This window comes from Martes martes (genome assembly GCF_963455335.1).
Source record: "Martes martes genome assembly, chromosome: 1".
Classification (NCBI taxonomy): domain Eukaryota; kingdom Metazoa; phylum Chordata; class Mammalia; order Carnivora; family Mustelidae; genus Martes; species Martes martes.
Window position 1 is genome coordinate 165861454 of NC_137888.1, and position 17594 is coordinate 165879047.

General features: G+C 47.7%; 1 protein-coding gene across 1 annotated transcript in view; it reads right to left on the minus strand.

The window, feature by feature from the left end:
- Nucleotides 1–17594, minus strand: part of SLC6A11 (solute carrier family 6 member 11) — a 128947-nt gene that overhangs the window by 92374 nt on the left and 18979 nt on the right. Inside the window, exon 5 of the mRNA XM_080827739.1 lies at nt 7785–7917. Coding sequence (XP_080683865.1) covers nt 7785–7917 — 133 coding nt within the window. The remainder of the gene's footprint in view (nt 1–7784; nt 7918–17594) is intronic.

The window sequence follows — 17594 nt, forward strand, 5'->3', positions numbered from 1 at the left end:
CCGAAGGCAGAGGCTTAACCCCCTGAGCCATCCAGGCACCCCCCAAGCCATGACTTTTTAGACACAACACCAAAGGCAGGATCCATCAAATAGTTGATAGGATACATTACATTAAAATGAAAAATTTCTGTTCTGCTAAAGATAACGTCAAGATAGTGAGAAGACACACCAAAGACTGGAAGAAAACAGCTGTAAGGCACAATCTAAAATACCCCAAAACCCTTAAAACTCAACAATGAAAAGGCAACCCCATTACAAAATGGGCCCAGGACCCTAACAGACACCTCACCAAAGAAGATACACAGATGACAAGTAAACATATGAAAAGATGCTCTTCATAATGTCATCGAGAACTAAAAATTAAAACAATGAGACACCACTACACACCTATTGGGATGGCCAAACTCCAAAACACTGACAGCACCAAATGTTGGTGAGCATATAAAGCATAATTCATTGTTGGTGGGAATGCAAAATGGTACAGCAACTTTGGAAGACAGGTTCACAGTTTCTTACAAAACTCTCTTTGGGATCCTTGGGTGGCGCAATCGGTTAAGTGTCCAATTCCTGGTTTCGGCTCAGGTTGTGATCTCGGGGTCTTGAGACAGAGACCCACATCAGGCTCTGCACTCCATGAGTAATCTATCTGAGTTTCTCTCTCCCTCTTCCCCTCCCCGCTCCCCACCCCCGTGCTCTCTCTCAAAAATAAATAAATAAATAAATCTTAAAACAAAACAAAACTCTCACCATACCATCCAGCAATCACACTCCTTGGTATTTATCCAAAGGTTGAAAACTTATGTCCACACAAAAATCTACACACAAATGTTTATAACGGCTTTATTCATCACTGCCACCCTCGGAAGTACCCAAAACGTGTATCAATAGGCGAATGGATATGCACTCCAGTGTTTATTCCAATAGTATTTTCAATAGCTCAGATATGAAAGCAACCTAAGTGTCTATCAATAAATGAATGGATAAAGAAGCTGGAATGGAATATTACTCAGCTCTAAAAAGAATGAAATCTTACCATTTCCAACAACATGGATGGACCTAGAAGGTATTATGCTAAGTGATAAGTCTGACAGAGAAAGACAAATACCATGATTTTGCTTATATATGGAATCTAAAAAACAAAACAGGGGCACCTGGGTGGCTCGGTGGATTAAAGCCTCTGCCTTCAGCTCAGATCATGATCTCAGGGTCCTGGGATGGGACTGAGCCCCACATTGGGCTCTCTGCCCCGCGGGGAGCCTGCTTCCCCCTCTCTCTCTGCCTGCCTCTCTGCCTACCTATGATCTCTATCAAATAAATAAATAAATGATCTTTAAAAAAAATAAAAAACAAAACAAATGAATAAACTAACAAAAAATAGAATCATATACACACATACAGAGAACAAACTGATGGTTGCCAGAGGGGAGGCGGGGTAGGGGGATGGGAGATACAGGATAGAATGACTAAGTCCCAGGCATGAAAGGTAAGCACAGGGAATTACAGTCAATGGTATTACAACAGTGTCCCATGGTGATAGCAGCTCCACATGTGGCGAACACAGTGTAACATATAAAGATACTGAAACAGGATGTTGTATACCTGCAACTACTATAACACTGTGTGTCAACTATACTCAACTAAGCCAATTTTTAAAAAGGTGAATGGATAAACTGTGGCACACCCAGACAATGGAATATTATTTGGTACTAAAAAGAAAGCTATCGAAAGACATGGAGGAACCTTAAATGCACATTACTAAGTGAAGGAAGCCAATCTGAAAAGGCCACATGCTGTATGATTCCAATTATATGACATTCTGGAAAAGTAGAAGCTATGTAGATGGTCAAAAGATAAGGGGTTGCCAGGGGTTGAGTGCAGGGGAGATGGAAAGGGGGAGCACAAAGGATTTTAGGGCAATACTGTATTATACTCTAAGGGTGGATACCTGTCATTATACATTCATCCAAATGTCCAGAATGTACACCAACAAGAGTGAGGGATTTGGAAACTACAGACTTTGTGTGATGATGAGGCATCTGTGGTATCATCAGTTACAGCAAATGCCCAACTCTGGTGGGGGATTTTGATCTCAGGGTGGTTACACATGTGTAGGGGCAGGGGATATAAGGGAAGTCTCTGTACTTCTTGTTCTGTTTTGCTGTACAGCTAAAACTGCTCTAAAAATAAAGTCTTGGGATGCCTGGGTGGCTCAGTCGGTTAAGCGGCTGCCTTCGGCTCAGGTCATGATCCCAGCATCCTGGAATTGAGTCCCACATCGGGCTCCTTGCTCTGCAGGGAGCCTGCAGCTCCCTCTGCCTGCCACTCTGCCTGCCTGTACTCTATCTCTCTGACAAATAAATAAATAAAATCTTCAAAAAAAAATAAAAAAAAATTTTAAAAAGAGAGGAAAAAAAAAATAAAGTCTTTTAAAAACAAACAACAAAAACCAAGGACACAGAAAAATCACAAAGATGTCTCCATGTTGTGGTCACTTGATTTTAATTATCCAGAGTAAAACTGTTCATCATCCAGAAGTTGACAAGGTACAAACAGCCTAGAAGTTTCCTCCTAAAGAAAGCAAGTATCTTAGAATCCTACATCTTTGCAGAATTTAATAAATAATTGAGAAAGGTTTTTACTTATTTTTCTAATCCAGATTTCTAGCATTTCCACTAGTGTCTAAAGAGAGAAAAAGATCACTGTGCAGAACTAAAACCGTAGCTGTTGGACTGGGGTGGGGAAATAAACAGCTTTCTGAGTACCTACTGTGTGCTGAGAACTACAATCAACATGTTCACACTGAGCCTGCATATGGACTCCAGCTGGGGGCATGAGAACAGAGGAGGCTCAGGCTTAGGGAAGGCAGACAGACTTGGGCTTGAATTCCAGCACCACTCCTTCCAAACAGAGTGGCCTTGGGCAAATCATGCAACCTCTGTGGGCCTTTACTGCCTTATTTATAAAATAGGGTTTGAAATTAAAAACCAACATGTCTCCCAGCTTGGACAAGCTACACTCTAATAGTCCAGAGCCAATTCTCAGCCATCAGAACCCAACATTTGTAACATCTGATTCTCCAACTGTTCTATTGTGAATGCTAGCACTAATACACTGAATTGCAATTGCTTATCTGTCTGTGCCTGCCCTGCAAGGCTGCACACTCTATGGGGACAAGATGGCCCACCATCCCCTCTACGGCATCCCAGCACCTTGTGGGGAGCGCCCAGGTGCAGGTGGAATTCATTCATTCCACAAATGCTTATTAAGAACAGTTGTGTGGCACCTTGCTACATTCTGAAGCTGAAACACAGTGTCTCTCCAACCAAGAGCAGCTTTTTCTGAAAGGTTGCTCACTCTGACCCTGGGGAGATCCCAAATGCTGGGTTCTGTGACATCAGAGGACTGTAAAGCACTTGAATGGGGTGTGGAAGAGGACAGCCCTGAAGGACATCTGCAGAGACTATCAGTGGCTGGGCAGTGGGGGATGCTAATGCCAGTGCAAACTTGGGAGCCCACGTGCTGCGTGTTGAGCTGCAGGAGTGGGGCTGGGCCTTCACCTGGGACCCTATCACAGACTCATCTGTGATCTACTCATCTGTGAACTGATCCCAAATCTCCTCTTAGTCACCTGCTAACAGGCCAGGACTGCAAGGTCTGCCTCCAGGAGGAGGGGCCAAGTTCGCTGAATCTTAAGCTAAAGCTGGGGTTATTGTTTTTACCTTAGATATAAGAGGGGACCAGGAAACTTTTCTCAAGTTAATGAAATTTTAGAATTTCTGCTGAGGTCTGAGTATGGGAAGCGGGCTGGAACTCAGCCATGTCCTAGAGAAGAGCAGAAAAACAGGGTTCTCCTTCCTTGGACAGCCTCATGAAAGCGGCTCTGGCCAGGGACCCACAGGCAAGAGACAGGGGTGGCAGCTGCCCACTCAGGAAGACTCAGATGACCTGTGTTTATTCTTAGCTGTTTTTGTACAGAACCTAAAAAACCTTTGGACTCTGGGCTTGTGTCCAAGATGAGGTGCACAATAAACAGTAAGAAAAGCATCACCCCCTCTCCTAAGAAGACACCGTGTGCCGATCGGGGACTCCTAGTCCCCTAAAACTGTCAGAATCTCATCATTTATAAACAGCTGACAAGCTGGGCCACCAGGCTCCAGTTCCTGACCTGACAGTGGTCATTTACTGCATGACCTTGGGTAAGTCGCTTCTGCTCTCTGAGCCTCAGTTTCCTGAATGATAAAATAAGGGAAGGGATGGATCTGATAATTTCTAAGAAATCAAGCAGCTCTGGAAAACCACATCCAATTCTGGATGCTAACCCTGGTCTTGAGCATAGTATAGGGGGAAGAACCCTTGAAACGAAGCCTTCAGGAAAAATGCTTCATTGGCTCATCTGACTTCAGTATTTCCCTTAAAAGCACCATCTAGATCCACTGGCAACCAACAACCATTGAGCACCCACTGTGCGCTAAGCTAGCTCATTAACTGTCTAATTATAACCAGCCCATATGAAAACTGTCATTGTCCCTACATCACAGGTGACAGGCAGGACAGTACACTCATCTAAGGCACAGGCTATATGGTCACCAAGACGTGGGGTCTGCTTCCTACCCGAGGGTCCTTAAGCAAGCTACTTACTTCCTCCCACAAGCTTCGGTTTCCTCATCTGGAACAGAGATAATGATTGCCCCTGTCTCTGGGGTTTGTTTCACGATCTGAATGGAGTGGGCCTATGAAGCACTCAGTGATGATTACCTGTTACGATCACGAGCACTATGACTGTTGCCATCATTACCACACCTACTCGAGGCAAGAGCAAGTAGGCTCAGGCAGAATGTATAAAAGGACATCACTCAAAATATCACAATAGTCTAAAATTTGATCAAGTCTAAGGACAGGTGAGATGGAGTGGCTCTGGGTCAGTGTTGCAGTGCCAAGTCTTCAAGTAATTGAGCCCAGGCTCCTGAACCTCCTAGCCTCTGGGTCTCCATCTATAACACAGAGGTAATACCTCCCTAGGTTGTGGGATTCTGTGTGCTAATGTGGATGAAAAATTCCTGGCAGAGTGTGCAGGGAGCAGAAGACCGTGGATCAATGTTCCCTCCCATGCCTTCCCATATGCTTCTTTTGAAATCTCCAAGAATGCAGCCTGCTGGTCCTTCCTTAAACCCCAGTCCCTGCATTAGAATTCTCGACACACAGGCTTGATGGCTCAACCAATGGCAAGTGGCCCTACTGTGGGACTCAGCTTCTTCCTGAGGGCTGGGTGGAATCAAACTTTGCTAAGGCCCATGTCCTGGGCCCAAGATCTCAAGGCCAAATGTGCACATGGACAACCCAAGCATGGGCATGCACTAACACCTTGTCCAGTGGCCCTCAAACCCCACCACACACAATTGCCACCCAGCCAAGTCCATTGGCCTTGGCCTTGACTCCCAGTAAAGTTGTTATCTTGATAGAAGCAAACATGGTATCAACCATGACACCTCCTCCCTTCCCTTTACCATTCACAAAGCCCTCTCACATATGTTAACTGGGAAGGTAGAGGCTGTGTTTTGTTCATCTTTAGATGTCCACTGAACAATGCTAGGTATAGAGTAGATACCCAGAAACTATTTCTCAAATGAATAAATTTTATCTTTATAACAAAATTTTTTAAGATCACCCCAATATTCAGCACTTGCCATTAATTACACACTCTGCTAAGCATTGGATATGCATCCTTGAATCTCATCCTGACAACCACTCTGTGAGAAAAGCCTCATATCAATCCCCATTTTGCATAAGAGGAAATAGGCTCAAAGAAGTTAAGTGACATGCTATGGTCCCAGCCAGTTAAGTGACGGATCTGAGATGTGAATCCTGATTCCAGACTATGGTTCTTCACCCCTCCAAGTCTTTCTCCTCCTCTTTAGCCAGAAGAGGCAGCAAAGAGGGGAACAGGAAAAAAGTGTATATAGTCTAAAGAAGTACATCAATAATGCACTGATTTTTAGATTTGGAAAAACAGAAAAATTCTATTGCTTTTTTGAAATTATGTACAGTTAGTCAGCATATAGTACATCATTAGTTTTTGATGTAGCGTTCAACGATTCATTAGTTGAGTATAACACCCAGTGCTCATCACAACACATACCCTCCTCAAGATCCATCACCTGATTACCCTATCTCCACACCCACCTCCCTTCTGTAACCCTCAGTTTGTTTCCTGGAGCCCAGAGTCTCTTATGGTTTGTCTCCCTCTCTGATTCCTTCCCATTCAGTTTTCCCTCCCCTTCCCCATGGTCTTGCATGCTATCTACTGCTTTGTCCTGATACAAACTAGAGAAAGCAAAGATCAGCAAAATCATCTTGGCCAACAGGACATGGGTGTCCGTTCTCTTTTCTCTGACACCCCACCCCCCAGGCACATAATGATTCCTTTCTAGTACATCCTCAGCTCCCTTAGAGCCCACAGCATGGGGGCTTGTTGGTACCTGTTTTCTGCTCTCCTAACTTCCCTCCAACAGGTCTGCCCACCTGTCAAACACTTACCACTGTGGGAGATGAGGGAACCATCTCTTGTAAAAGGACCCAGAGTTGTTAAGTTCCCATTCCCTTGGAGGTTTGACCTCCAGCTCCTGACCGAGCTAACAGATTAGAATAAAGGTGATGAGCAAATGCCTGCTGGAAACAGGCAGGCAAGGAGTGACATGGTCAGAGTGACCCAGAAGTAAGTAAAGCTTCATGTCCTCTTTCCCACAAGAAAAAATGGAACAGCACAAATGAGGACACTAATGGCACTGACATTCAGCCAAAGGGTCAGGGCAATAGGGAATGGTGGGGACTGTGGCCAAGCAGAGCATCCCTAGAAGGATGTGGCTGCTGCTCAGCTCAGCCAAATGCTGCTGTGTAGGCATGCAGGCCCTAGGTCACCAAACCTTTCAACTTTCCAAAGGATACCAGACTCATATTTCCTTTTTCACCATGAACTCTCTGGATTTTTAAATGCTTGCAACTAATTCTTTACTTTCTCTTCTTAAATAAAACACACGAGTGGGCTGGACTTGTCTATGAGCTACACCTACAACCTCTGTATTGATCCTTGTAGCACAGATGACTCTGCTAAAGACGTCCCCCTGCTCCTCTATGTTTTGAGCCCCCCTGACAGGTAGCTGAGGCCAAGCCTTAGGTTCTGGCCAGGGGCCCGTGGTAACCTCCTGACCAGGCCTATTGAGAGTCGTCTGCCTCCTCCTATTTCTCTTTCCTAAGGAGACAGAAAGGTCCTGTAGACAGAGGCTACATGGTACAGATGGCATAGTAAGGTAACAAGATGGAAGCATTTGCCCTTTCCTCCACAGACTCCAGGTGGGTGAGGTCTTGGGGCCTATCAGTGGAGGCAGCCAGCATTTCTTGCCCTCGCATGTGCCTGGAGCACATGTCTTCATTACAAAACCCCATGGTAGTAGTTTAGCACTTCTAGGGTTCAAAGCACTTTACCTCCCCCTTTCTTGCATGGCTCTCCATAAGACAGAACAGGCTTTGTTATTTCACAGATGAGCAACCTGAGGCTCAGAAGGGAACTGAATAGCCCTGAGGTGTGCAGCAAGTGAGTGGTACACTGGGATTCTAGCTCTGGGCTCCTGAGTGGACTCTCAGTCCAATGTTCCTCCTACCACTCCACAGAAGAGCTGCCTTTTGCAATGTGAACTCCCTGGCACTCTCCAGTTCACATGTGATCTCACACAAGGACCCCTCATATCCTCCCCTGACCATGGCTGGTTGCTTCAAGATGCACCTCTTACCTTCCCTGTGGACTTGGTCCCCTTCCAGATGCAGAAGTAACAGATGGTCCAGGCTGCCAGGAGACACAAGGCCAGCTCCCAGCGGAGGTTCCCAATGTGCTCGATCCCATCTGAGATGGCCAAGACCCGGCGCCTGCAGAGGGGAGTAGGGAGAGTCACGGAGGCTGGAAACCCACCCTGACCAACCCCCGGCAAAGCTAGTGCTATAGAGGGGCAGGGATGGGCCACCCACTCATTCACCTGCCCTCCACCATTTGCTGAGCACTTCCTCTGAGCCAAACCCAGGGCTGGGTATGGGGACCCCAGAGAAGAACAAGACCCAGCCTTCTGTCTTCATGGATTCACTCATGGGGAAAAAGAGGCCAGTTAGTAGATGGTTTCTGGTAAGCGGGGCAAAGAGAGGAAGCTGTAGGGACTTTGGAGAGACCAAGAAGCATCTAGCCTATCTCAAGGTTGCCAGGAGACTGTAACACTATCCATACACATTCCAGGTCCCTCCCTCAGCAGAAGCATTATACATCCCTGGCCTGCTGAACTAAACAGTGAACACTGAACTTGCTTTGGCCAGTGGCATCTGTGTCACTTCCAAGGCCAGGCGGTGCAGTTCCCCTCTTTCCCTTTTCCCTACTGTTGCTGTCATGACAGGGTATGTATCAAGATGAAGCTTCTAGAGGCTTAAGCTCCCCAGTGACTTCATGAGGCCCTTCTGCTACCCCTTGTCCAAGATGTGGTGTGATCAAGAAAGCAACATTGTTGCTTTAAGCTACTGAGATCTTCGGAGGTGTTTGTTATCGTGGCAAAACCCAACCAATCCTGACCGATACAGGGGGTCAGGGAAAGCGTTCTGGAAGAAGTGATATTTGAGCTAAATTTTGAAGGATGATGGGATTTAGTCAGGAGAGAGAGAGTTAAGGTTGTTTTAGATTGAGGGATTAGCCAGAACACAGAGCATGGGATACCTGGGGAATGCTGGAGCATGGGGATCAGAAGGGAAACACAGAAAAGGTAAACAGAGGAGCATCCCTGGGAGCCCTGAATAACATGCTGAGAGTCGGGCTATCCACAGGAGGGGGAGGACCCCTGGCTACACTGAGCCAGTGCCTCCCGCCCCAGTCTTCCTTCAGAACCATCAATTCTTCAGGGTTGACACAGGCCTGGCTCCCAGAGCCCATGCCTGGGGTTTGTGTTTCTTTAAAGTCAAACTTGCCACGCTCCATATTGTGCAGAACCATGGCACCAAAACAAACCCCCTCCAAACTCACTCCACGAACCCCATTCTGGCTGCCAAACCACCCCCGCTGGACCACGCCGGTCGCCTCAGCGCTCTGGGAACGTCCTTTGAGCAAGCAGCTCCCATCCCACCAAGCATGAAAGCCTCTCTCAGTGTCTGTCTCCCTGGGAATCTGCTCAGGGCCTGATTCTGCATTAATTATCCAATGACACCAATTAGCCCTGGTCTACAGTCTCCCTCCAGCCCCAGTCCCTGCTGGATAAATCCAGCAGGCCCCCAAACAAAATTGGGCTGTGTGCAGCTGTGGACCCACCTGAAAGGAAACCAGCTTTCAGTCCTATAGCCAGAAGTGGGAAAATCCACTTAAATACACATTTATTGAGCACCTACTATGTACCAGGCACTACTAATACTACAGATAAAAAGGTAAGCGTGTATAGGTTTTGCCCTCTACTAGTATGTTAGACCAAAACAATAACAACAACAACAAAAAACCCAAGTTATTTAAGGAAGGAGACAGCCACATAGTTACAATAGGTTGTTTTTTTGTTTTTTCAACGTTTATTTCTTTATTTTAGAGAGAGAGCAGTAGCAGGAGGGGCAGAAGGAGAGAAAGAGAGAATCTCAAGCAGGCTCTGTGCTCAGCTCACTCTCACGACCCTGAGGTCATGACTTGAGCAGAAACCAAGTTTGAGGCTTAACGGACTGAGCCACCCAGGCGCCCCAGCAACAATTTTTTGTGTTTTATTTCATTTCTTATGTCTTAGTAGTTTCTAGCTTTAATTCCTTTAAGACCTACAGACCATTAAATAAAACCTTCAGGAATATCTATTATCATGACAGAGTAGTGGGCCAAAGAGCACGGCCTTTGTGGAACGCTTGCTAAAAATACAAAAATTCCTACACCTCATCCCAGACCCACGGAGTCTGAATCTTTTCTGTATGGCTCCCTGGCAGCTGCATTTTGCCACATTTCCCCAAGGACTGCTTATGCACGATAAGGCTTCTACACTACAGAAGTAGAGTTCCCTGGCAATGAAGGAATGACCTACAAATTCCACCTGAATAGTATTTTTGAAGAGGACCTGGGGACGGTATCCTGTATCCTTCAAGAAGCTACTGAAGGGCTCGACTTTCTCCCTGCCAAAATACTGTGATGTACCCACTCACTCCCAAAATTCTGCAGGGAAACCTCATGGTGTTCATCAAGTACCTTGTTTCCAGATTAAGAGTCTCCTAGGCGACATATATCTACCACCTTGTCCACTGCCCCCAACAGCATCCCAAATGTCCAGCAGCTGGTGAATGAGAAGGGTGAAGCCCGCACAGGAGAGAAAGTGGGCCAGTGCAGATGGTGTGCTTTTCCCAGTCCACCCCAGGCTCTGAATTTTTCATTAAAGAAACACTTACATGAAGTCCCTAGCTAGCAGGGGGGCACAAACACACATGCCTTCTTATTGATGTGGTTGTTTTCTGAACTGGAATTTGAAAACTGGAAATGGCACAGGGGTAGAGGGGCAGCAGAGGAGGTAGATCAGCCAGGAGGGAGCTGGCTCAGGTCCCCTCTCTTCCACATTTTGGATGCTGCAAACTTTTGAGTCATGCAGCCTGCCTTGGCGCCCTCTCGCTTAATTGAACAATCTAATTCCCAGAATGGGAAGCAGATTACTAAAAGCTACGCAGGATGAATTGCTCTTTTGTTCCACCAGACACTATTTGAAAACATCCCCAAACAATTTTCTTTAGGTTTTACCAGAGCTGACTATAGCTAGCAATGGACCTTGGGTTTCTAAAGATAGGGGGATCGGGGGGCCAGGTTCTCAGCCTGCAGGGCTGTGGGTTGTTTTGAAACCCACAAGGGCAGCCTTTGAGAGCCAGGGGCTGGGGCACTCAACTCCGGAGACTTGGAGAAGGCACAGCTCTTCCTGGGAAAAAGCTTTCTTAATGACCCTCCCCCATGAAGAGCTGGGACAGGAGAAAGGTCTGAATAAGGAAGAGTTTGTTGCCAACACCCTGGCAAAAAAAAGGACCAAGGAACAGACCTCCCGACACTGTCCAGGGAGCGGGAAGTGTTGAAGACTAGACAGAACTCTTTGGAGACCTTTACTCGAGTTATACTGAACAACTACTATGAGCCAGGAAGGGAAGCAGATCCTTCCTGAGGCATCTTTTTCAGGCCCTAAGTACAGAATATTTCTGGAGATTGCTATCCAAAGACTAAAATCTCAGAGCTTGGAGGTATGAGGCCTCTGTTTCTCCACCCCTCTGCATATATAGAGATGGACTGGGTTCAAATTGAGCTCCACTCCTTACCAGCTGTGTGCCTTTGGATAAGGGACATCACTTCTCTGAGTCTCAGGTTCTTCATCCGTAACATGGGAATGACAATACTTCCCTTTGATGGGTTTTCAACCATCATCTAATCCTCCCCACAATCCTTGAGGTTAAGTACAATCACCATCATTTCAAAGTCATACCAGGAGCAAGCAAAAGCCCTGGGATTTGAATCTAGGGCTCCTGGCTCCAAAGGCCACACCTTCAGACTCAATGCTAGCTCCTAGATTCCCCGGGAACACTTACCCTATAAAATGACGGGCTTCCTCTCTTCTTCATAAATTAAAGCTGTTGGTAAATGCATGCCCCAAAGCTATATTACATGTCTTTGCATATGACATAAAGGTAGTACATATGTCCTTCATACATTTATTAATTTCTTCAAGTAGCACTTATCAAGGTGTCCTTAGTGTGCCCATGTTACAGCTGGGGTTCTGTAAAGAGCTCATGTTCTAAAGGGGAAAGCAGACAAGAAAACAAAACTGGGCATGGAGAGGGTCAGGATGGAGAAAAGCAGGGACCCTCACTGGGGATCTGGCCAAAAATAGGATGTGGAGATGTGACTGAGCCAGGGGGTCCTGGAGGGTAGGAAGAGAATTAGCAAAGAAATGGCAGAGAGAGCATTGGGGCGGAAAGGCCAAGGTGCAAAAGTCTGGAATGAAGGCTCGGTGAGGTCAGGAAAGGGCATAGCATGTTGGGTCAGTGTACCAGAAGCTAGGGTGAGAGGTAGGGGTGAGAACAAGGCTGGAGTGTGAACAAGGGCTAGACTATGAGCCTTGCTAAGGAGCTAGGGTTTTGTCCTGAGGGCAACAGAAGCCTAGTAGAATCTTAAAACTCTTTGGCTGCAGTGGGAAGAATTGACAGTAACGGTAGAATGGGGCAGGGCTCCCTTAGTTTAGACACTAAAGGGGGAGGGTCTGGACCAAGGTAGGGGGATGGTCCTGGAAGGAATAAGTGGACTTGAAAACAGCACAGGGACAAAGTGACTGCCGGGGGGTGGCAGGTAGCAGGGAAGAGGGAGGTCTCCGCTGACATCCAGCTTCATACTTGGTTGGATGTGGGGTCATTAGTTGAGCAGGAGTAGAGGTTGAGCAGGTTGGAGGAGGAGGTGGTAAAGAATCGATCTTTTTAGACAAGATGATTTTGAGGATTGTGGAACACCCAGGAAGCTGCAATGCCCAGAAGCAACTGGGGCTCTGGCTGTAAAGCTCAGAAAAGAGCTGCAGGGATGAGATTGAGACCTGAACTCAGGGTGTGCTAGGAGAGCATGAGGCTGCCTGGGGAGAGCTGGAGAAGGAGGGAGAGGACCTGCCACGGAGCTCCCAGAACCCCAGCATTCACAGCACAGAAAGAGAAAGGGAGGAGCCCTTGCAGCAGGCAGTCAGGTGTGAGCAGAAAGGCAGGGGAGCAACAGGAGAAGGGGGTATCCCTGGAGGCAGAGGGCATTCCAGAAGGGGAAGCAGCCCATCTGCCACGTGCTGTCACGCAGTCTGGTGAGAGGGAGGGTGTTGTGGGATTTGCAACCAGAAGGTGTGGTTGAGGCAAGGCGAGAGGATCCCTGTGGGGCAGACTTCAGGCTGCCGTGGGCGGGGAGCAGGACAGACTTCAGGCTGCCCTGGGTAGGGAGCAGATACACGATGGGACCCTGGTGAGGTGGCTCTTTGGGGAAGTTGGGCTCTTGTGGATCAGAGGCTGTGGTAGCTAAAAGGGTCCCACAGAGTACAAAAGCTGTTTTGCTTATGCCAGTTTTGTTCTCAGGTTGGTGCAAGTGGGGTTGTTAATGGGTAATGGGGGGTTGGGGGTCAAACACAGGACGGGATGGGGTGTAAGGGAGGAGAGAGGGGGGTAGAAGAAAGAATACGCTCGTAGAGATGTTGCCATTTGCTACAGGAACAGGAGGGAAAGAGTTGGGGAAACCATGAGGCCAGTTTGAAAACAAACCATCCTTATTAAGAGACTGTCAGGAGAAGACTGGAAGGAGCTGGCAGTGGAGGGGACCATGGCAGATGCCACTAAAAGCCCTATAGCTTGCTACATTCAGTGCTTCCTGTGAGAAAGGGCTGAGAATTATTAGACCCATTTTATACATGCGGAAACTGAGGCCAAATGAGGTAAAGCACCTTGCCCAGATTAGGACTTGAAATCAGGTTCTTCTGGTGCCCATCCCCCATCCCCCAACTGTTGTCTCACCAGAAAGGGACCCAGGGAGAGAAGGCATCTCACTCAAGGGCCCTCCTCCAACCTTCAGGGTCCTAGGGAAATTGCTGGAATCCCAAATCCAGTCCTCAGGCATCACTCCCTTCTCAGTGTCTCAAACTCAGAGAGCCTGGGTCCAGCGAGAAGGAAACAGCCTCACACCTGGGGCTTCCCTAGCTTCCAGAGCAAGGAATGGTCTGAACCAGGAGAGCAGAGAGGGAGCAGGCAGCCAGGCCCCCCTCCCCCACCCCCAAAGAGCCTGGGAGAGGCTGTGTGGGAACAGCTCCCAGCACGGCTGGTCAGTCGGGGAGCCTCATCTTAATGTCCAGCACGGAGCCGGCAAACACATCACCTTTCTTTAACCTGCCACGGAGGAAGTGCTGCCAGGGACACAGAGACCGCCCTAAAAACTGGCGCTGAGGGGCCAGGCTATAAATAGCCTTGCTGGTCTTCCCTTCTTGTGTCCCCAAGCAACAAACAAAAAAGGGCCCATCACCAAAACAAATGTGCCTTCCCTGCCCCCTCCAGAATTTCTCTGCCTCCAGGGTTCTGCTGTCACTTCTCTGGGAAGAAAGAAGAGCAGCCCCCAGCTCTCCCTGCATATGGGGCTCACTCCTCTAGCCCCCAGCAGGAGTCCTAAAACCCCCTGGAGGCTCAGGGCAACGAACCCCCTTGTCAAGAAAATGAGGCCTCCTCAGCATGCAACCTTTGAGCAGGTGCAAACTCTATACTATGCGCCGAGTACCCTGAGGACTAAAGCCACAAGGAAGAGGAAAGCAGGGCATTCTGCCCTCTGAGAGCTCACTACCCAGGGGTATAAAGACAATAATAACAAGGACGTAACAGCTTGGCTTTCCCTCATGTTTACTCCCAAGGGGAATGCAACCGTTATTCCCATTTCACATATGAGAAAACTATGGCTTATGCAAATTTCAACGCCCAGGAAGGCTGAGGCAGAACCTGAAGCCACATCTGTTCAACTTTAGAGGCAGAGCTTGGACCCACTGTCTGGTCATGGGGAAGACAGGCCAGAACCGTGTCATTCAGGGAATACAACTAGGGACCCAAGTTGGCCTGAGAAATCCCTGTAGGCGAAGCAGAAGTCCTCACCAGCCTCCCAAACACACCCTGACTTCTCTACTTCATAGCATTCCTGCTGTTCCCTCTGCCAGGAATGTCATTCTCAATTCTCCCAAGCTATAACAACTCCATGGGTCCTTTAAGCACCTGCTCAAATAATACAAAACTTCACTAAGTGCTTTCTTGGCCCTTACGGTCAGTCCCTCCTTTCATTTAAAGTTTAAGCAAGCATCTACTTTGCACCAGGCACTCCTAGGTCAGGGGCAACAAATTTTTTCTAGTTTAGTAAATATTTGAGGGCCAGATAGTAAATATTTTAGGCTCTGCAAGCTATAAGGTCACTGTCCTAACTATGCAACTCGATCCTTGCAGTGTGAAAGCAGCCATACACAATTTATAAATGAATGAGTATGGCTGTCTTCCAATAAAACTTTTTTTTTTTTTTTTTACAAAGACAGCAAATGAGTTTTGGTCAGTAGTCTCCAGACCCCTGTCCTAGGCTAATGGCTTTCCAAAGAACACTAATCCCTCAAACACTCCAAGTTCCCAGGTCACACCAGGCCCTCACTGGAGAAAATGATGTACACTGTAGCCCTCCTTTGAGAGTCTCAATGATCATAAGAATATTAAAGGCTCTGAGAAGTCCTGCAATAAAGACACCTTCATAGCTCTCATTTACCCAATGTTTCCCAAGTTTACTCAGAAGTGTTCCCTATTAGAGTGCAAATTAAAACCACAATGAAATAGTATTTCACACCCATTAGGGTACACCTGCTAGGATGGCAGTAATCAAGAAAACAATAACTAGTGTCCTCAAAGATATGGAGAAATGGAACATCATATATTTATTTCTGGTAGGAATGCAAAATGGCTTAGCCACACTGAAAAATGGTTTGGCAATTTCCTAAGAAGCTCAACATAAGGGTCACCTGGGTGGCTCAGTGGGTTAAGCCTCTGCCTTCAGCTCAGGTCATGATCTCAGGGTTCTGGGATCCCATCGTGCTCTCTGCTCAGCAGGGAGCCTGCTTCCCCACCCCCGCTCTCTGCCTGCCTCTCTGTCTACTTCTGATCTCAGTCTCTCAAATAAATAAATAAAATCTTTAAAAAAAGAAAGAAAGAAAGAAAGAAACTCAACATAAAATTCAGAGATTCCACCCCTAGGTTACTCATAATAGCCAAAAACTGAAAGTCACCTAAATATCTACCAGCTGATAGATAAATAAAATGTGGTATATCCATAAAATGGAATGTTATTTAACCACAAAGAGGGATGAAGTAATGATCCCTGTCAGAACATGGATGAATCTTGAAAACATTATGCTAAGCAAAGGAAGTCAGTGACAAGAGGACCCACACTGAATGGCTCATTTATATGCAAAGTCCTAACTAGGCAAATCCTGAGAGAGGTGGAGGAGTGGTGGCCTGAAGGCAGAGGTGGGAGGAGAGATGAATTGCAAATGGGTACCAAAGCCCTGAAGAGGGTCCTGGAAATGTTCTCAACCAGTATTGTGATGATCTCACAATTGGCAGTTACTCAAAATCACCAACTTGCACACCTACAGGGGGAGCAGTGTATGGCATGTAAACAAGATGTCAGTTATTAAGCAGTTAGGAAGGGAGTGTCCCCTGCCACCATTCTGCCTTTCCAAAGCGACGCTTGCTAGCATGACACAGAACATGCGCTGGAAGAGCGCTCTGGCACTCTTTTGTCTGTGAGCTTGTTTTGCTCCCATTGTTCAGAGGAAACGGAGGCTCCCTGTCATTACTGACCTGTGACCTTGGATCACAGACTGGTGGGTCACAGAGCCTGGACTTGCACCCCAGCCTCCTGTGCTGCAATCGCTGGCGGGTGAGATGCAGGGAAGTAGAAGGTGGTGAAAAGAGGAGAGTGAGTGTAGAAGAAGGGACTGTTAAAGCATTGAAACTCAGGGAAGGCTCCCAACACTTGTGCTTCATGGGGAGATGTGAAACAGAGGTACTGCTGGTCAGGAGGCAAAGGGCGGAAGGGACAAACTGAGCAGCAGAGGGGCTGCCACAGCTTTTGGAAACCCACTGGTTCTTAACAGAGTCCATCCTCACACGGGTCACACGGATCCCCCGCAGTAGAGAGGACCTTGCCACCCATGGCTGGGGTCCCAGGACCCTCCGATTCCTGAGCCTTTCTCCTCCTCACCAGGACTCTGCCTAGCCCTAACCTGCTGCCCAGGCCTTTCCAGCCCCATCCCATGGGTTCCCACAGTACCCCACCTCTGCATCATCAGCCACCAAAAGCTCTGATGGAGTCTGACCATCTTTGCCAGCTCTGGCCCCTCTGAGATGTTCTGTGTCAAGGTTGGCAAGGAGCCACTGTCCGCCATGGAGGGACAGCAAGCAGGAAAGGTACACGTGCCATCAAGAAAAGTCCTTGGTGACTAAGGAGATCCAGAGTAGGGAATGGGGATCTGCTCCCAGCTCCGGTGTCTCCCTCCAGGAGATCTCCATCCTGTGAATGTCACCTTATCCTTGGTGGGGGGGTGGCAGGCAGGCTGGATGCAGGAGTGAGAGGCACTACCACTGGCCAGTTACTTACTACCCACACCCGTCACTTCACATGGACTGCACCCTGAAGCCTGGGATGTGGAGGCCGAGAAAATTAAGGCCATCCCACCTCGAGTTTAGCATCAGCACAAGTACAGCCATCTTAGCTTTGGCACCCATCTCAGGCCAAGGGCTGAACTCTCCCCTACTTTACTTTAGTTCCAGGGACCCCCACCCTGCTTTAGTTCCAAGAAAGTACCTCACCCTGCAACACCCTGGCAACAGCTAAAGAGCTTACTGCAGAATAGTCTGAAACTTCTCCTCCTCCCCCCCTCACGGCCCCCTGCAAGCCTCTTGTAATGACCCATAAAAATCCCTGCCTTAACTAGCCTCAGGGTCCAAGTCCCTACTCAGCTGTGTCGGGTAGACTTGGGCCCAAGCTTAAGCTTGTC